The sequence below is a fragment of the Ceratotherium simum genome, chromosome 15 (assembly GCF_057802395.1).
Source record: "Ceratotherium simum simum isolate JZ-2026a chromosome 15, ASM5780239v1, whole genome shotgun sequence".
NCBI lineage: Eukaryota > Metazoa > Chordata > Mammalia > Perissodactyla > Rhinocerotidae > Ceratotherium > Ceratotherium simum.
The window spans coordinates 49,735,676-49,757,389 of NC_141914.1; the positions used below are offsets into that span (position 1 = coordinate 49,735,676).

Consider the following 21,714-nt stretch of genomic DNA (forward strand, 5'->3'; position numbering starts at 1 on the left):
TTTCCATGTCATTAAGTATTCTTCCATAACATTGAATAGCTGCATTGTGTTACATGATATGAGTATGCCATAATTCCTTTAACTAATACAGTCCCCCCTTGGTATCTGCGGGGCAATTGATTCCAGGACCCCAGAGGATACTAGAATCCGTGGATGCTCAAATCCCTTATATAAAATGGCATAGTATTAACATGTAAGCTGCTCACATGCTCCCATATACTTTAAATCATCTCAGGATTACTTATAATACCTCCTAATACAATGTAAATGCTATGGAAATAGTTGTTGTACTGTATTGTTTAGGGAATAATGAGAAGAAAAAGGGTTGTCTGTAGACGTTTAGTACAGATGCAACCATCATATAGACTTTTCCACCCCTGGTTGGTTGAATCCTTGGATGCAGATAGGGAGGGCTGACTGTACCTCATTGATAGGCAGATTTTTCACTAATATAAAGAATGAGTATATTTGTAGATAGCATCTTGTTTACCTTCTTAATTGTTTCCTTAACTAAATCCTAACTATGGAATTTCTTGTCGAAGGAAGTGTGCAGTTTCCTTTGCCCTCTACCTTCTTATTGTATCACTAGTAATGTTTCAGAGGGCTTATTCTGCCTATCTTTACTAATACTGAGTTCTATTATTTAATCTTTGCCAATCTGTTGGATTTCAAATGGAATTTCCTTATTTTAATTTGCGTTTTTGAGGGTTTTTTAAAAGGTGCTCATTAGCCATTTATAACTTTTCTTTTGTAAACTACCTAGCCTACTCATGTCCTTTGCCCATTTTGTTGGAGTGTTTCGTTTTCTTTTAATGATTTATAAGTAATTTAAGTCTATAAGAGGCTAATTCCTTTGTCACATTTGTTGCAAATCTGATTTGTCAATTGCCTTTGAATCATATTTAGAATATTTGCGGGAAACTTTTCAATTCTTATTAATCAAATCTATCAATTTTTTCTTCTTTTTCCCTTTTCTTATATGCTTAGAATAGCTTCCTCAGCCCAAGATCAAATATTTACTTTTGTTTTTTTCTAGTGCTTATTTGATATTACTTTGTACATTTAACATCTGCAATTTATTTTAATGTAAGAAATGAGGTAGGGACTCTAACTTTTTTCCCCCAGCCTACCATCTGATCCAGAACTGTATCATGGGCAGTACTCTTTGCCTCTCTAATCTGCAATGCCGCTTTATGAAACACTGAATTGCCATACATCCTGACTTATCTCTAGTCTTTTTATTCTGTTCTATAGTAAATCTGTTTAGTTGCATGTCAATGGGATACCATTTTAAATATTGTAGCTGGACACTTTAATACTCCTTCTTGCCATACCACTTCTCCAGAATAATCTTGGCTACTCTTAAATATTCATTCTTCCATGTGAACCTTAGAATTATTTATTCAAGTTATCTCATTAGTTTTTTATTGGGATTACAGTGGATTTATAGATTAATATAAAAAGAATTGACATCTTTATAATGTTGAGTCATCCTATTAAAAAACAAGCTTTAGGGTTTTCATTATTGGGGGGGTTGTTTTTCAGTAATCATATGAGTTTTATTTTAACTTTTTTATGCTGATTCTGTACATTTCATGCTAAGCCTATTCTGAGGTGCCTTTATTTTTCCTGGCAGTTTTCAAACTGTCTTAAAGAGGCGGCTGTTCTTGAACAATATGTTCCCTTTGTGCCAATGGCGAACACAGACAATATATTAAAAAGCACCACAAAAACTTTGAGTCGATTTTAGCTCTTTTTGTTAGGAAATGTTCTCAGAGATAAATATTGTGGCCTACAGCACAGCCATTTTCTCGCTTAAAAAAAAGGCAACTTCAATCCGTTTTCCATCTGGGCTATTTTTGAATAGAAATAGGGAGACACATTTCAATGTGAAATCAATTCTAAATAGAATCAACCATCAGGGTACTGCACTGAATGTCACAGCTATTTGCTGAACAGTTCATTAAGTCCTAGAAAATTATCCAAACTTTATGGATGTAACCATCACTCAACAGAAACCATTATTCACAAGCAGAGCTCAGAATCATTTAAAGTGATAGACATGAGGAACAGAAAGAGCAGAAACTATTTTCTGCAGTTTTCCTACAGTTCCACTGATGCATAAAGAACTAAACGTTAGATAATTGCCATTATACACACCAACATAAAATCAAGCTTTCTCTCAAACCTTAGTCCTCAAAAGAATACTGAGTACTTCATATTACTTTTACTATGCATTTTAATATAAATTTCTTATCATTAAAAAATGGAGAGAAAATAATTTATTACTAAATATTATCTGTTATAGACTTATTTAAATGCTTTTTCTACAAACAAGCTCTTAATGATAATTTGGTGGACACATTACCTCACCTCTTGTTTTAATTTAAAAGCAAAGTTATAGAAATGTTCTTTTTGCTCAGTTTTCAGCTGGTTAGACCTGACCCAAATCAGAGTTATTATTATAATTGACTTATTGTCTTAACTTGAACTGTCTTTCAAATTTGCTGCAGTAAAATTTTGCTTTGGTCTCAATGGGCAGCCAGCATCTGTGTGCCAACATCATCCCTTAAATCCTTTTTAAAAATTATTCCTATATAGTCTGAAGGAGACATTATTTGAAGTGGAAATAGAATTTTGAGGTCATAAAACTCTAAGAATCCTAGTGAGCCCATAGTGCCAGGTCCATTTATTTTACAGAATTTTTATATAGCAGGAAAAGTGCAGACTAAAACTAAAATGAGAGGCCCTTTTATCCCTATGAAACTGGCTAAGCTTTTCCAGGAGTTGATACTGTTGGAGATGACTGGGGAACATGCATGGTTAATAGTGTATGTGTTACCTTTCCTGAAGTAAATTTTGCATATTCTTTAACCAAGGAATTTTAATTCTAAAATTTATCTTAGTGAAATAATCCTAGAAACTCACAAAGTATTATATGTAATGAATAAATTATGTTCCTTGTAGCATTGTTCGTAATAATGAAAAACTGGAAACCACCCAAAAGGTCATAATAAAATAATTGGTTAAAGAAAGTTCACATGATGGGAAATTCTGCAGCCATTAAAAGTGATGTAAATCTACATTTATTCAAATACAGAAAGGGTAATAATATAATAACCTCCACACTGTTAAATCCAATGGTCAATTCTCATCTGAATTTGACACAATTCTCCTTGACGTACTTCATGTGGTTCCAGGATACCACATCCTCGCTTTTCTCCAGCCTCACTGGCTGCTCCTCCTCTCCCCGACTGTTGAGGTGCACTGGGGCCTCTTCTCTGTCTATACTCACTCCTTTGGTAAACTCAGTTACAGTCACATGGCTTTATGCATATATATATATGGACAATTCTCAAATTTATGTCTCCAGCCAGGCCTTCTCTGCCAAACTCCAGACTCATTTATCCAGCTGTCTACTTTGCATTGCCACTTGAATGTTTAATAGATGTCTCAACAGGTTCAAAATTGAATTCTCGGTCTTGGCCCACAAACTGGCTCTACCCAAAGAATTCCCCATCTCAGCTAATGGCAGCTACATTCTTCTAGTTGCTCAAGCCAAACCTGTTTTAGTCATTCATAATGCCTCACTTTTTCTTACACCCTGTATCAACTCTATCAGGAAAACATGTTAGCTCTACCCCTCTCTCCACCACCCCAGCCACCATCATCTCTCACCTAGATTACTGCAGTAACTCCTAACTGGGCCCCCTGTTTCCACCCTTGCCCCGCACAGTCTGTTCTCAGTACAGCCGCCATATTTTAATATGTAAGTCAGATCCTATCTGCTCCACTGTCTGCAGTATGTCCCAATTTCACTCAATGTAAAAGCCAAAGTCCTTGTAAGGCCTATTTCCCAACTTCTATTTCTGATGTAGCACAAGCCTTTTTGGTATTCTTTGAAACAGTCAGGCGTATGAGAAAAGGGCTTTGGACTCAGTTTGAATTCTACCTCTATTACAGTATGTCCCCAAACTTTAGTTTCCCATCTGCAAAATGGGAATCGTGTACCATCTACCTCACAGGATTACAGTGGAAACACTTTTTTACCCTTAGGCCTTCTATAAGTACAAAGGTTTTCTAATTTTCAAATATGACCTCTAAAACTTGTCTTGCTTTACTTGAGAATTTTTTGTTATTTCTAGTCCCCTGTTTATATATGATCAATTCCTACAACATCTAGTATGTAACTTCTTTCATGCCAAACACTGTGGGGATATGAGCAAAGCCAGGTCATGTTCTCTCAAAGAATTTACATGCTAGAGTGGGAGAGGGACCTGTCAAAAACAGAAATTGCATAAAGAATTGCAGGCGCTCTGATAAAAACAAAGCTTATAGGATGTACAGTGGGGGAACAAAGGAAGAATGTTCAAATCTCCCAGGATTGATGGGGAGAAATGGGAGATGGGAGAAGGGGAGCCACAAACAGTGTTGTAGAAGTGACCTTGTACTGAATCCTGAAAGATGGCAGGTGGGGTTAGGCAAACAGGTGGGGAAGGAAAATCCTCCCTGACTACTCCCACCTGATACTCTTAAAGCACATCCGGTATTTATCACAATTTTCATTAATTCCTTTTGAGGGTGGTTATTTATTCATTGTTGATCTCGCCCACCAAATTTAACTCTACTTAGAGAGGCGCCATGTCTTTTGTATTCATTTCTGTACCCTGGAGTTCAGCATAGTCAAGGTCAAGGAAGAGAGGGAGGGAGTGAGGGTGATGGGAAGATCAAGTCATGGTTAAGAGCACAGGTTTGGGAGTTGGATGGTCCTGGATGGAGTCCCAGATCTACCGCTTACCAGCTGTAAGACCTTGAACAAGTTATTTAACCTCTCTATGCCTTAGTTTCCATATCTGTAAAATGAAGATAATAATACTTGCTTCTTCGTAAGCTTGTTGAGGATTTACTATGATAGTTCTTGGAAAGGGCTTAGCACATTTGCTGGCACATATTTTGAATGCTAATCCTATACTATATACACACACACACACACACACACACACACACACACACACTTAGTTTTAATGGCTTCCTTATTTCCTAAAAAAAAAATGGACTTCTGTGCTTGAGTGCCTGAAATACGTTACCATTAGCAACAATGCCCGCAGCAAGCTGCTTTATCTCAGTGACTCATTTTGGAGTGCACTTGTATTTCAGGGTTGTCCTTGGCTATCTTTCTGACCCAAGTGAAGACATTCAGGATCCAGTGAGTGACAAATTCTTCAAGGAGGTGTGGGTTTCAACAGCAGCTCGAAATGCTACAATTTATGATAAGGTAAGGTTCGCATATTCCCTCTCTCTTTTTTAATTGAATCACATCACAAAAGCACATCATTATTTCTGCATGTTATTGGTACGAAGTATTCTTAATAAGGGTGAAAAACAAATACACCTCCAAGTTGTAATAAAATACCTCTTTGTAGACCTTAAAAAACCAGAAAGTCAAAAAGCATCATGACATAAAGCAACTATTAACAAAACTAAAAGGAGACGTTAACAACAACATAATAATAGTAGGGGATCTTAATACCCCACTTACATCAATGGATAGATCATCCAGACAAAAAGTCAATAAAAAAATAGTAGACTTAAATGAAAAACTGGACGAGATGGACCTAGTAGACATATACAGAGCACTCCATCCAAAAAAGCTGACTACACATTCTTCTCAAGCGTGCATGGAACATTCTCAAGGATAGACCGTATGTTGGGAAACAAAGCAAGCCTCAATAAATTTAAGAAGATTGAAATCATAACAAGCATCTTTTCAGACCATAATGCTATGAAACTGGAAATGAACCATGAAAAAAAAACTGGGAAAGTGACAAAAATGTGGAGACTAAACAACACACTACTGAACAACCAATGGATCATTGATGAAATTAAAGGAGAAATCAAAAACTATCTGGAAACAAATGAAAATGAAAATATGCCATACCAAACCATATGGAATGCAGCAAAAGCAGTCCTGAGAGGGAAACTCATAGTGATACAAGCCCACCTTAACAAACAAGAAAAAGCCCAAATAAGCAACCTTAAATTACACCTAACAGAACAAGAAAAAGAAGAACAAACAAAGCCCAAAGTCAGCAGAAGTAGAGAAATAATAAAAATCAGAGCAGAAATAAGTGAAATTGAGACCAAAAAAACAGTAGAAAGGATTAATGAAACAAAGAGTTGGTTCTTTGAAAAGATAAACAAAATCGACAAACCCTTAGCCAGGCTTACTAAGAAAAAAAGAGAAAAGGCTCAAGTAAATAAAATTAGAAATGAAAGAGGAGAAATTGCAATGGATACCATGGAAATACAGAGGATTACAAGAGAATACTATGAGAAATTATATGCCAACAAATTGGACAATCTAGAAGAAATGGGTAAATTCTTAGACTCATACAACCTCCCAAAACTGAACCAAGAAGAAATGGAGAATCTGAATAGACCAATCACAAGTAAAGAGATTGAAATAGTAATCAAAAACCTCCCAAAAAATAAAAGTCCAGGACCAGATGGCTTCTCCGGTGAATTTTACCAAACATTCAAAGAAGATTTAATACCCATCCTTCTCAAACTATTCCAAAAAATAGAGGAAGATGGAACACTTCCTAAATCATTCTACGAGGCCAACATCACCCTGATACCAAAACCAGACAAAGACAATACAAAGAAGGAAAATTACAGGCCAATATCACTGATGAACATTGATGCAAAAATCCTCAACAAAATATTGGCAAACCGAATACAGCAATACATTAAAAAGATCATACACCATGATCAAGTGGAATTTATACCAGGGACACAGGGATGGTTCAACATCCGCAAATCAATCAACGTGATACATCACATCAACAAAACAAAGAATAAAAACCACATGGTCATCTCAATAGATGCAGAGAAGGCATTTGACAAGATACAACATCCATTTATGATAAAAACTCTCAACAAAATGGGTATAGAAGGAAAGTACCTCAACATAATAAAGGCTATTTATGACAAACCCACAGCCAACATCATACTCAATGGGGAAAGACTGAAAGCCATTCCTCTGAGAACAGGAATGAGGCCGGGCTGCCCACTCTCACCACTCCTGTTCAACATAGTACTGGAGGTTTTGGCCAGAGCAATTAGGCAAGAAAAAGGAATAAAAGGAATCCAAATAGGTAACGAAGAAGTGAAACTCTCACTATTTGCAGATGACATGATTTTATATATAGAAAACCCTAAAGAATCTGTTGGAAAACTATTAGAAATAATCAACAACTACAGCAAAGTTGCAGGGTACAAAATCAATCTACAAAAATCAGTTGCATTTCTGTATGCTAATAATGAACTAACAGAAAGAGAACTCAAAAAGATAATACCATTTACAATTGCATCAAAAAGAATAAAATACCTAGGAATAAATCTTACCAAGGAGATGAATGACCTATACAATGAGAACTACAAGACATTATTGAAAGAAATCGATGATGACATAAAGAAATGGAAAGATATCCCATGCATGTGGATTGGAAGAATAAACATAGTTAAAATGTCTATATTACCTAAAGCAATCGACAGATTCAATGCAATCCCAATCAGAATCCCAATGACATTCTTCATGGAAATAGAAAAAAGAATACTAAAATTTATATGGGGCAACAAAAGACCCTGAATAGCTAAAGCAATCCTAAGAAAAAAGAACAAAGCAGGAGGCATCACAATCCCTGACTTCAAAACATACTACAAAGCAATAGTAATCAAAACAGCATGATACTGGTACAAAAACAGACACATAGATCAATGGAACAGAATTGAAAGCCCAGAAATAAAACCACACGTATACGGACAGCTAATTTTCGACAAAGGAGCTAAGAACATACAATGGAGAAAGGAAGGTCTCTTCAATAAATGGTGATGGGAAAACTGGACAGCCACATGCAAAAGAATGAGGGTGGACCATCTGCTATCGCCATTCACAAAAATTAACTCAAAATGGATCAAAGACCTGAAGGTGAAACCTGAAACTATAAAACTCATAGAAGAAAATATAGGCAACACACTATTTGACATTGGTCATAAAGGAATCTTTTCGGATGACATACCTACCCAGACTAGGGAAACTAAAGAAAAAATAAACAAGTGGGACTTTATCAGATTAAAGAGCTTCTGCAAGACAAATGAAACCAGAATCAAGATAAACAGACAACCCACCAGCTGGGAGAGAATATTTGCAAAACATACATCTGACAAGGGGTTGATCTCCATAATATATAAAGAACTCACACAACTGAACAACAAAAAACAACCCCATCAAAAAATGGGCAGAGGAAATGAACAGACACTTCTCCAAAGAAGATATACAGATGGCCAATAGGCACATGAAAAGATGTTCAACATCATTAATCATCAGGGAAATGCAAATCAAAACAACACTAAGATATCACCTCACGCCCATTAGAATGGCTATAATCACCAAGACAAAAAACAACAAATGTTAGAGAGGATGTGGAGAAACAGGAATCCTCATACACAGCTGGTGGGAATGCAAACTGGTGCAGCCTCTATGGAAAACGGTATGGAGATTCCTCAAAGAATTAAAAATAGAGATGCCCTATGATCCAGCCATCCCACTACTGGGAATCTGTACAACAAACCTGAAATCAACAATCCAAAGAGGCTTATGCATCCCTGTGTTCAGTGCAGCATTATTCACCATAGCCAAGAAGTGGAATCAACCTAAGTGTTCCTCGACTGACGATTGGATCAAGAAAATGTGGTATATATATATACAATGGAATACTACTCAGCCATAAAAAAAGACAAAATCGTCCCATTTGCAGCAACATGGATGGGCCTGGAGGGTATTATGTTAAGTGAAGTAAGCCAGAAGGAGAAAGACAAACACTGTATGATCTCACTCATATGTGGAATATAAACCAACACATGGACAGAGAAAACTGTATTGTGGTTACCAGGGGCAATGGGGATAGGGGGTGGGGAGTGGGCACAAGGGGTGAAGGGAGTCATTTATATGGTGATGGACAAACAAAAATGTACAACCCAAAATTTCGCGCTGTTAAAAACTATTAAAACATCAATTAAAAAAAAAAGAAAGCATCACGGATGTGCTTTAAAGATTTTTTTTTTATTTATTTATTTTTCCCCCAAAGCCCCAGTACATAGTTGTCTGTCATAGCTGCACATCCTTCTAGTTGCTGCACGTGGGACGCGGCCTCAGCATGGCTGGAAGAGCGGTGCCTCGGTGCGCACCCGGGACCCGAACCCGGGCCGCCGGCAGCGGAGAGCACGCACCCAACCGCTAAGCCACGGGGCCGGCCCCCACGGATGTGCTTTAAAAGAGACTTTAGCGGCATTCTGATCTCTCATCTGATTCAGGAATCCCATCATGAATATCCTCAGCAGGTGGTTACCCAGCCTTTGTACCTGTCTAGTTACAAAGAGAAAAGAGACAGATGGGATCAAAAAATGAATCAAGTTCATTTTTCAACTGAGCTCACCCAGTTGCTTGTGATATAACTTTGTGTATAGTGAATTAGCTTTCTGAGCCTTCCTTTCCTGTCCTATTAATTGGGAGGGATATTCACTAGGGTGGTTGTGAGGATAAAGAATAGTCTATTAAATGTAGTTAGCACATAGTTCATAGTAAATGGCATCCATCTTTATGATGAAGCTTATTGATAATGAGACATGTTTTTTGTCAGACAGCTCTAATTTTGGAAAGGTGTTTTAAAACCAGCTCCATTTGTTAGGGAGGCCAAATGCATCTTCTGGTAAGTTCTATCCATTGGTTATGATAAAGAATGTACAAGAGTTAAGAGTTGTCCAACAGTGGAACAGGTTACTTCATAAAATAGCCAGCTTTCCATCACAGAAAATATTCAAGCTGAGATCTGTTGACCATCTCTCAGAAACTGGGTAAGAATGAGTTCTTCCTCATGACTTCCAGAGCCCCTTCCAGCACAGAGAATTCATCATTCCTAGTGAAACATGACAACTGTCTACATAGCCTTATTTCTTACTGAGAACTCAAGACCATGATCAAATAGGTCATGTGCATGGAATCTTTTAAAGAGTAATTTTAAAAATGCAGTGCACTGCCTTGTTTGGATCCTGGATTGGGGGGATAACAGCTATAAAAGACATTTTGGGAATAATAGGATAAATTTGAATATAGACCATGTCTTAAATGACATGAAATTCATTTTCTGAGCTGTGAGGATGGTATTGTGGGTATGTCCTTATTCTTAAGAAATACATGCTGAAGTGTTCAGGAGTGAAGTGTTATGATGTGTGAAACTCATTTTCAATTAGCAAAATAAGTGTACAATTGGTAACTTGAAGTAAAGGTATAGGTATGAATGTTTTTCAAAATAAAAAGTTAGCGAAAATATAATATGCAATTTTTCTCTTAGACTGGAACCTCCCATGGGAATTCAAGAATCATTATTATCCAAAAACTTAACCTTAATGTGGAGTAAATCAGTGAAATTCCTTACCACTAGCTTGACTTTATCCTGAGGTTAATAACTTGGATCGATCAGATATAAGGATTTAGCTATGATTTTTTTTGATGGAAACAAGTCTAGCAGTCTTTTGTAGCAAATAAGAGAAGCAACTCTTCAGTCAAGTCTGTGTTGTAACATAAGACTAGTATGTGTTTCATAAAACAAAGGTGTCGTATGTTTGAATGAGTATTTTTCATAAAGGGGATATGTTTTCTTTTAAACATCACTCTGTTTCCTATTTGTGTTTTAATCAGGTGTTCCGGTGCCTTCCCAATGATGAAGTACACAATTTAATTCAACTGAGAGACTTCATAAGCAAGCCCATATTAGCAAAGGAAGATCCCATTAGAGCTGAGGAAGAATTGAAAAAGATCCGTGGGTTCTTGGTGCAATTCCCCTTTTATTTCTTGTCTGAAGAAAGCCTACTGCCTTCTGTTGGAACCAAAGAAGCCATAGTGCCCACAGAGGTCTGGACTTAAGAGTTGTTTTCATTTGCAGCTCAAGGACTTCCACATGAAGAGTACACTGCACACAGTGACTTTCTGGAGACCCTGACAGCCAACGCCAGCCCTGATGCACCCTTTTATCCAACCAATGGACCCTTTGGATTGGCTGGGAAGGGCTACAGTCACACTGATATAGGACACTGAACATCAGGAGGGCTTTATAATTCCTCCTGCCTGTCCTTGTGAAAAAGGGACTGTCTTCTTATTGGTAGCATATACTTAACAACTTAAACACATACTCAGATTCCATGATGTACACCAAAATGTGTTTCCTTTGCTAACAAGAACTTACCTGTAACTGTGATCTAGGTTGCCAAAAATTGTCTGAACCTCCTTATTCTTCTCTGACCCTCCTTTATGCAGCTGATGTCTGCTGGACCTGCCCTCGTCTCATAGTCCATACAGATACTGTTTGAGACATTTTTTATTATTAGAAGATGTTGTGATGCTGCTTCAAGGTTCTTCAAGGTTACATGGGATGCCGCTGCCCTTCTGGTCCTGAAGTAATAATGTTCACCCAACCAAGAACATGGTCTTTATTCCTTTGTAGCAATTGAGAGGACAGGACAGTCTTTACACAGCAGTCCATGTTAGGCACTTCTGATAACATCGACACTATGTATCTTGACACCACAGAGCAACAGGAAGGAATTAAATTCGGTTATCAAGGCAGAGATTTCACGTTGCCTCCAAAGGCACTGACAAGGTTTGTCCTTTTGATAGGGCCACCTGATCAAATTTGAAAACAAGCATAGGATATTTGATTACACAGCAACCGATAAAACTCAAAGACAGAGCAGGCAGCCTTCAGAAACTTCCAAGGTGTCGGTGGGGATCTGATCCAGATAAGAAAAGAAGATTCCTTATAGTCCTGTAAAATTTCTTATCATTCTTAGCTCCTGGATTGATTGAAATTTGAGTTTCTACATTTCAGAATCAAACCAGAGAATGTGATTTGCCTTTCAAGAGCATCAGAGACTTCATAACTCCTACCAAGTTAATAAGTATGAGCCTAACCTTATTTGACGTACAGCTCTCCAGCTATGTTATCTTCTTTAAGAAAAATTGATTGCAAAATATGTGCTGCTTTGCTTGCGTTACTAAATATACATTAACATTCCACCAGGGCTTCGAAAGAGGTTAGGATATGTATTAATTCACATTGTCCTAGTGACAATTGTGTGAATTGTTCTGGAAACCTGTTTTTCCCTTGTGGATGTTAGCATACCCTTTGGTATGCCATAGCTCTGATTTTACTAAGCAGAACTATTCTTACAGCCTGAAGAGCTAATGTGGGTTCCCGAAATGCCTGTGCCCATAAAACGTGGTGTAGGTGCATTGATTACACATCTCTGGGTTACCTGGACAGAATCTCATTTGAGTCATTCTTCAAAGAGGCAAGGACCCAATCCGTTTTCATGGAGCTAATAGTCCAGTGGAAAAGGTTAAACAGGAGCACAAGGTCACTGATCTGGGTTAGTAGGAGAGAGACAGTGTCACGCCCGGGAGAGGATTTCACAGCTGGAGAACATTTCACAAATGAGGTGGGACTATGTAACCAACAATAGAAATGTATATGCTTTTATGAATAAATAACTTATTTCTCAGATGGCTGAAGATGGTAAAATGACTTCATTCTATAGCAGTTGTAAATAAGACATTTGCTATTTATGAAAGAAGTTTAGATTGGCATTTAAAGTGTTGAGTGTATGTGGAATAGCTAACGGTTTCTTTTATTTTAAAAATATTTTTAAACCATAGAGCAGTCAACAAACTGGCTCTTGATTTTGTGGAACATGGCCCCATAAAACCATGAAAAATAAGAGACTGAAAGGGCCTTTTCCCTTAAAAAAAAAAAAATCACTTAATCCAACCTCTCCCCATTTTATAGTTGAGGAAACTGAGGCTCAGAGTGGTTGAAGGACTCAAATTCACTCGACTTCTAGATGGTGGAACTGGGACTAGTGAAATTGCTACAGATTGGCGTCTCCTTTCACTTCATCATTGCCCAAAACCGAGGAGATGCAGTAAATGGATTTCAGGCAGGGTATCTCTAAGCTGTTTTGAACCCTGTGATATTATGTAATTACATGCTTGGCTGTCTCCCCCTACTAGAATGTAAGCCCTGCGAGGCAGGGACTTCCTGTGTTTTGTTCACAGTGTATCCCCAGAGCCTGGAACAGCGCCTGGCCCCTAGGTGCTCAATAAATGTTTGTGGGATGAATAAATGAGGTGGAGGAGCAAGCTAATGAAAGGAAAACCGTATGGAGTCTCAGACAAGAAACTCGCTGCTGGCTTCTGCGGCAAGTTTTCTTTACTGCATCTTCTCAAAGGCAGGATGCTCATCTGCAGTGATGAGAGCCTGCAGGATTTACTTGGATGGATTTTATGGAAAGTTCAGTGCAATAATTGCCTGTTTTGCAATAGCAGTTTACATAGTGCAGCATTCTGCAAAAACCGCATGGGATGTGGATAAGAGATGCGTAATGGCCTCATGACCCGTTATTCTCTCACCATTACCACTGAAAAGAAGTTCAAATAATTTATCTTTAAAAATTCTAAACACATCTAAAACATTTAGCATTGCAATGTCTGATATAAACTTTAAAATGCAAATGAGTCAGAGCCTTGGAAAGCTATTATGAATCTGTTCAACATTTCAAATTGACTATAATCTTTTTTTTTTTTTTTTTTTGGTGAGGAAGATCAGCCCTGAGCTAACATCCATGCTAATCCTTCTCTTTTTGCTGAGGAAGACCGGCCCTGAGCTAACATCTATTGGCAATCCTCCTCCTTTTTTTTCCCCCCAAAGCCCCAGTAGATAGTTGTATGTCATAGTTGCACATCCTTCTAGTTGCTGTATGTGGGACACCGCCTCAGCATGGCCAGAGAAGCGGTGCGTCGGTGCGCGCCCGGGATCCGAACCCGGGCCGCCAGTAGCGGAGCGCGTGCACTTAACCGCTCAGCCACGGGGCCAGCCCTGACTATAATCTTTTGAAATGCCTATAAATGCTGTACCTGACACTCTGATAATCTCTGTAATAATTTTTGTTTTTAAGAAGGAAAAATGCTATGATTATAAGAAATAAAGGGCAGAAAGTGGTCATGGCCTATTAAAGCTATTCAGAGTGGCCAAGCTTAGTCGTTGGAGGATACTCAACACCGCAGATCTGGTGCCGGCATCTGCTCTGTATCAAGTGTCTGCTTGGTGGCTCACCCTTCAGTGAGATGTTCTTAATCCTCAGCTGTAATGTATCACAGAGAGGCTTGGGGACCTGGTCATTAGATAATCGAGCGGCCTATTGTAAAACAAAATATTGGTATTATTTTAATAGCACATTTGGAAGAAAATTTTGTCTGTAGGAAGTAGAAAACATGAGCAGTTAATCTCTTATGTAATAACTTGGGACATTGTCATATATCATGAATTGCAGTCTCCAGATGAAAACAGCCAGAGAAGAAGTCATTTTGCAGATGTAAGCCTACGAGTGGAACAGATTTTATAAATATCGGGAAGAACCTGCACTTCTTTCCACATCTACTCATTCCTTATTCCTCCAATCTCTGTCCCCAGAGTACCTCCTTATTATATAAACCATCTTAGGAGATAAGAAAAAGTTTTCTGGAAAAAACAGAATTAGGCCTCTACAATAAATCTTCAGTTTAACTCACACTTTTAAATAACTGACAAAATATTATTATTTTTTAACAGAAGTAATCATTCTTTTTAACATCCCTGATCTGATGTGGCACATGAGCATTTTCAGATGCCTGTCTCCCTCTGTGGTGGCAGTGAAGAGGACCCTCCATGGCTTCTCATCCCTCTCCTCTCTCTCTTGTGTGAAATGAGAAAATGCTACAGGATTTTAAGTGTGCTTAGGAGGACATTTTTAGTTCCTTGGAAGATCCTCTGAGACTAATTATTACTGGCAGTTTGGAGGTTTAAAATGGATTTTACCAGGTGTAGGCCTTGAGAAATTCTTGCCTGTAGAATTTCACTGGAAAAGGAATTCATCAGCATCTACCCAAAAGTTGCAGGTGAAGAATCAATGGATTTGCTTTTTTTTTTTTTTTTGGTGAGGAAGATTGGCCCTGAGCTAACATCTCTTGCCAATCTTCCTCTTTTTGCTTGAGGAAGATTGTCCCTGAGCTAACATCTCTGCCAATCTCCCTCTACTTTATATGTGGGACACCACCACAGCATGGTGTGTATGTCCCCGCCCGGGATCCGAACCTACAAACCCTGGGCCGTCAAAGCAGGGTGCGCGAACCCAATCACTACACCGCCAGGCTGGCCCCTGCATTATTTTTAAGGAGGACTGTGTACCTTAATATGATTCCTAATGATGTTTAATTCACACATGATGTATTACTGGCTTTGACTTGAAATTGGAAAGATTCATTAAAGGAACCTAAAATTTTATGGCTTAATTTCTTATAGCTTATTTTATTTTTCCCTTTTACCATTTCTAATTTTTAACTTAAAAACAAAAATAAATGAAACATGGGATAAATGAAAAATTGTCACAGTAATCATTTTAAACTTGTAGTTTTAAAGTCGGAGACTGGGATGGCAATTCAACCAAAATGCGGGCTTCCCGGCCAGCCCTGTGGCTTAGTGGTTAAGTGCGCGCGCTCCGCTGCTGGCGGCCCGAGTTTGGATCCCGGGCACGCACCGAGGCACCGCTTCTCCGGCCATGCTGAGGCCGCGTCCCATGTACAGCAACTAGAAGGATATGCAACTATGACATACAACTATCTACTGGGGCTTTGGGGATAAAAAGGAGGAGGATTGGCAGTGGATGTTAGCTCAGGGCCTGTCTTCCTCAGCAAAAAGAGGAGGATTAGCATGGATGTTAGCTCAGGGCTGATCTTCCTCACAAAAAAAAAAAAAAATGCGGGCTTCCTTAGTCTTTCCTATTCCCGAGTAGCTATCACTGTTCACTTTATTCTAGATAAATGCACTTAAGTGAGTGTCATCCTAGTTCTGCTTGATGCTAGGAAATATAACATCATGCCCTCCTAATGTATATTCCACTTAGATTCTTCACACAAAATGGTCTGGACCAAAGGTACTCCTGTTTTAGACTGAACTAGTCTAAAAATTCATTCCAAGATATTGTGGTTGGAGCACATGTCTCTCTGACACAAAAACCAAATACTTGGTGGTGAACATTCATTCAGAATATTCAGATATTCTGGACAGAACTTTTACCACAGGGTTTGGCAAACTGAGGCTGGGCCTCCTGTTTTTGTAAATAAAATTTTGTTTGAACACAGCCATTTCCATTCATTTACATGCCTTTATGACCATATGATCTGCAAATCCTAAAATATTTACTATCTTTAAGAAAAGTTTGCTGACTTTTCCTCTAGAGAGAGCAGAGAATATCCAGAGTATCTCAAGCAAACAGATTTGGGTGAGTTTTAATCTCTTCCATGAACAGAGTTTTCAAGTTTCCAATCCCAGAGCCCAATATTCTAGAATGGATTTATTCTAAGAACAGGTCACATCCTTTCAGGAATGAAAATCATGTGTTTATTTGGTGCTGGAAAGAGATGTCGTCAGCTAAAACAGGTGTCTCCAGCTGAGCACTCATAGGCAAGCACGGTTGATAATGTTTGTAGTGAAAGTGTCATATAAATGAGGATGGATAGGCCTAAGGGTTCGTGTTCAGAATGAGAACTGAACTCAAGAAATTCAGTTTCCCTGAATTTTCCTTCTGCGAAGCATTGGAAGTGATACATGAATCCATCCTCTGCTACACAATCAATGCTTTCTATGCCTTTAACTGCTTTTTTTTTAAATGTAAATATTCACTAATTAAACAATTAAAAGTGTGAAATCAGCAGTGTCCCTCTATTTGAAAACAAGATTCCTCATTCTGTGCATGGGGTTTTTAGAGCCAGTGTGTTGTATGCCAAGTGAGGGACAGAAAGATGTCCCTGAGGAGACCGTCCCCGCATACTGGTTGTGGGCCCCCACGAAGGTCGATTTCAGAGTCACAGTGTGCCTGCCCTTCGGAGTCCTCTCTCACCTATGACCTGCGATGATACAGTGATGCAGCGAATTTCTTTTAAGAGACCAATATGCCATTCAATAGCCCATACTGAGCGAGGCCCAGTGAGGGTGCTGGGGGGCATCAGTGAACGAGTCAGACCAGGGGCCCCACCCTTGTGGTGCTTATGTTTTAATGAATGGGGAGGGCAAAGCTACTTCCATTCTTAAAGTAAGAAAATGCCTGAAATAAGAGGTGTTTGGATGCAAGTGTGGGAATTTTACCAAGCTGGGGAGAACAGCAAAGACTGGAGTATGATAAATGCTAGTCTCTGAGGACACCAGAGTAGGAACTAGGAAACAACAATATTATTACTATCCCAACACCAATAATAATAATAATTGCTAATATTAGTGGCTTTGTTGGCCAGGGCCTCTTCTAAGCACTTTGCATGTTTCAGCTCACTCAATAGCTCGATAGCTGGTGCTCTGTAGATTGGGGAGCCGAGCAAACTCCAAAGCTCAGGACATGGCCGTGGCCCTGAGACAGCCCTTTACCCCCTTTTCAAGGCCCTGGAGCCTTACCTACAGCCCTCAGGTACGTGAGGTATAGGTGTGGGAGTTACTCAGCAAGTACCAGAGGGAAAGCACAGGCTTCAGTGTTCAACAGAGCTCGCGGAAAAGCTTGGCCCTGCCAGTTGCCGGCAGTGGGACTCCTTGAGCAGAGCAACCTTTCTGAGGTCTTCAAACACAAGGCCTCACTCATGAAAGCCAGTGAGATGCCCAGGTAAAAGCAAAGCCCCCCAACGTAGTAGGTGTTGTCTATCAAATCAGGGCTAGCTGCAGCACGTGCCTTTCATTCACTCTCCGAAAGTGAGTCAGGGCATCTTGGCGAAGACAACACACCCCATGCCCACGCCCATGGTCCGGACTTCTTTTCACACTTCCAGAAGGCAATCAATGATAGTAATTTCCAAGTGGAGGTTCTAAGGTGGAGGGAGGGCAGAGAGAGGTGTCTTCTGCTGAGAAGACATCTTTGACCTCCCTGAATCTAGATTCGTGCTATCGCCTCCTATGTACCTCCCCAGCATGCTGTCCTTCTCATGACATTCCCATACCATCTATAGTGCCTGCTAAAGTACTATCCTGAGCTCTAAGCAACAAGAGGGTGTGGACCGTGACTGTCTTGTGCACTGGGGCATCCCCAGTACCTGACATACACCAGACATACCAGACAGTTGGTGGAGAAAATGAGTAAATCAGGGAAATGATGGACGGAAAAGAGAAAGGCAGCAGATTGCTAGGTACTTGCCAAGATATAAAAGAAATAGAATTATCTAGACTGCATCATTGCCTGAGCTAGAAAGGCCAAACTTAAATTGAGGATGAAAAGGACAAGGCTTATGGGGGTGCTGTCAACCGAGGCAACTTCATTCTCAGCCAGACTCCCAGATGGTCACGGGCAGCCAGAAAAAAGTTAGGCAAGTGGGAATCTGCACTGCTTGCATGGATTTCAGGCCTGTCCTGTCACGAGGGAATGGGGAAGGAGCGCTGGCACGGAGGGGAGGGAAAGTTATGGACTAGGGAAGGGAAATTTTGTTTGCTACACGTCTTGGCATTTGACTATATTCTGTCTGAGATGATGTTTTATTTAGGTTCCCCCTCAAAGCAAACCCGGAGACAAAGACTTGGGTGCAGGTAGTTTCATTAGGATTAGTTCTCAGGAAGCACATGTGGGGAGTGCATAAAGCAAGATCCAGAAGGGCAAAGCCAACGAAGATTACACTAAAGAGAGAGTTACCACTGAAGGCAGCAGAGTCCACCCTGCCAGGGCCTCTGAGGGTGGGAGGCTGAGGTCCTTATCCACAAACTTCCATTTCTCATTGGTTGCCTGCCCCTGGGGGTGTCAAATTCTCAGCGCTCTGGAACTTCTCAGCACACAGGTTCAGGACGCTGCTGTGGGTCAGAGAGAGCCAGTGCAGAAGCAGAGAGAAGGCATTCAGGGGCAAAGCTGCAGGTGGGGAACCGCCCTCTGCGGCTGAGGGCTTATGCGGTGGGTCATCAACTGTGCCCCCTAGAATGGGCCTCTGATTTCTCATGATGTAGTAATTCTTATCTGTTCTAGAAGCATGTAATTTCCCTGAAGACAGGAATCTTCTAACTTTTTTCATTCTCCATACTGGAGTACTTATCACAGTGTGGAGCATATTATTCAGATTATGTGAAAGGTGAATTGAAAAGTTGCCTCCTCTGCCCTATTTCCCCAAGGCTATCTATGTTCATGCTATATTGGATTCACAGGCCAATCCATAAAGCTGGGAGGAGAACTCAAAGAAATGAGTTGGTTTTATGTTAGAGTGGTACGGTGAGAAGTTGGTTTCTAAATTTTTCTTTAGTATTTGTAAACTCTCAGTCAGTTTTTTAAAATATAAAATATAGTTAAAGCTGTGATAATAGAACTTTTAAACATCAGGTCAAAATCACATTTGAAAGATTACGAAAAATTAAAATTAAATAGTTTTTCCCATGATACTTGACTATTCACTTTCTAGATAATGGACCAAAGAGCTGCTTCAGAATTGCACCAGATAACTCAGGGGGCAAACCCTTGGTGATTTATGAGAAACAGCAAAAGAAGGAGTGTTACTTTTTTAAGGTCTTTTAAAACAAAGACATATTATTTTTCTGAGCCTGTTTTTCATAATCGTTCTTCATTCATAAAATATTTTACATTACAATGTATTCCCTAGAAAAAGATACAGAAACCTCAAGGCAGAAGCAAAAATCAGGAAGTTCTTGATTAGTAGCTTAAATCACTCTCCTCTCACCCCACTAACTACCTCCTTCTACGCCCAGAACAACCCAGCACTGTATCACAGACTGATTCCTGTTTGTTTTGAAACTGGTCTTCGATATTATTGGATGCTAACTCTTCTCTTTTTCTATCACTCTTTTACATGTCACCTCTTTTCGAAGTCCGGATTGCTTTCCAGGTTTTTTTTCTTTAACTTTAGTTTTTGACTTCTAGTGCAGAGGATTGAGTAAATCACATCCTTTAGCCCATGGCTATTTAAGACCCTCCTCTTGTTTAATTCCTTTATTTATCTCCATACCCCATTCATTTTCTCCTCCTTGCCATAGGTCAGCATTTTAATGTATTTTTGTATATCTTTTTACCTGAATGTGTTCTGGCAAAATGTATATTGTTGTGTGAGGAATTTTTATTTGCATGGATGATATTATTTCTGACAAAGCACTATTTTTAAAATCCAGCTATGTTGATGTACATAAGTCTAATCTCTTGCGTTTAATCATTGTGTTTAATGTTATACAAACACCACATTTCACCCATCACTTTTCCAAAAATTGACTTCCAGGTTACCTCCAGCTACCCACCACCACACATATGCTGCAGTGAAAATCCTCATACCATAGAGTTGCTTGAGTGACCTCACAACATGGCAGCTGGCTTCCCTCAGAGTGAATGACCCAAGAGAGAGCAAGCAAAAGCCACATGTCTTTTATGACCTAGCCTTGGAACTCACAAACCATCATTACAACAATATCCTATTGGTTGCACAGTCAGCCCTGTTCAGTGTGGGAGGAGACTATACACAGCATGAATACCAGGATGCAGGGGTCATTGGGATCATCTTGGAGGCTAGCTATCACACACATTGGCCATTATACTCTTTTTTTTCAGATTTCTTATTTTTCCAGGTAGATATTTGGTTTTTGCTCTGTTCTTTTCAAGAACAGACTTGATTATTTGTGTGATAACTCTGCTTCCTAGAAGACGTACATTACCTTCCTGTGCTTGCATAAATTCTAAAGCGTTTTGTCTTCATACTCACACTGAGTTCTATTATAAGAAATGTCGAATGCTGTTCATAAAAAGGAAAATCATGATAGACTTCTAACACCCGGAAAAGAAGCCCATCATATTCAGGAACCTGAATTTTGATTTAGCCATGGTATTCTTCTGTTTGCTTAAGCCAACCTCAACTCTTCTTTCTGCTGTTGTAAGTAGTGGATCTGTTTCACTTGATTTCATTTTTTATTATGTATTTCAAATAACATATGTACTGGTAAGACACTTGGCCTTTTTTTAGAAGTCAAAGAGATATAGAAAGGAGAAGCATCCTCTTTGACACTTTTATAAGTCAGAAAGAGCTACAACAAATGCAGTGGTTTCTAAAAGGAATGTTTTATTACAAATAGAAAATGGCCGTTATAAGAGGTCTGAAATGATACTGCATGAAGAGCTTAAATGATAACTATTCTTTTTGTTTCTTTAGTCTGAGGCCCTTGAGTTTTTTACACATCAAGACATGGATGCACATCAAATAAAAGATTAAGGATCATGAATAAGAGCAATACAATAGGGAACCAAGTATTCATTTTTCATTAGGAAAAATAAAAGGAAAGAATATAAATTTATCCCTGCCATTTTTTATTTATTGAAGCAAAAATGCTGTTCAGCACAAATGCAGCCATTACCATCAGAAGTGAGATATGGATGAGCACTGAGAGTCCGAGGGGAGAGCAAAGTTGGTCAGCCTGAGAGTGCCCCCCATCATGTAGGCTGGAGAAACAAATTATTGAACTTTACCTGGGTTTGTATACAGATCTTCCTCCACTTATGATGGAGTTAGGTCTTGATAAACCCATCAGTAAATTGAAAATATCGTTAAGTCAAAAATGC

The 21,714-nt window shown here is 39.2% G+C and overlaps 1 protein-coding gene across 7 annotated transcripts in view; it reads left to right on the top strand.

The window, feature by feature from the left end:
- Positions 1 to 15,631, top strand: part of PLD1 (phospholipase D1) — a 219,636-nt gene extending 204,005 nt beyond the window's left edge. For all 7 annotated transcript variants that reach the window (XM_087440028.1, XM_087440027.1, XM_087440030.1 and 4 more), the window contains 2 exons: positions 5,158 to 5,275; positions 10,760 to 15,631. In XM_087440028.1, coding sequence (XP_087296154.1) covers positions 5,158 to 5,275; positions 10,760 to 10,984 — 343 coding nt within the window. In that variant the 3' untranslated portion in view covers positions 10,985 to 15,631. The remainder of the gene's footprint in view (positions 1 to 5,157; positions 5,276 to 10,759) is intronic.
- Positions 15,632 to 21,714: the final 6,083 nt, after the last annotated feature.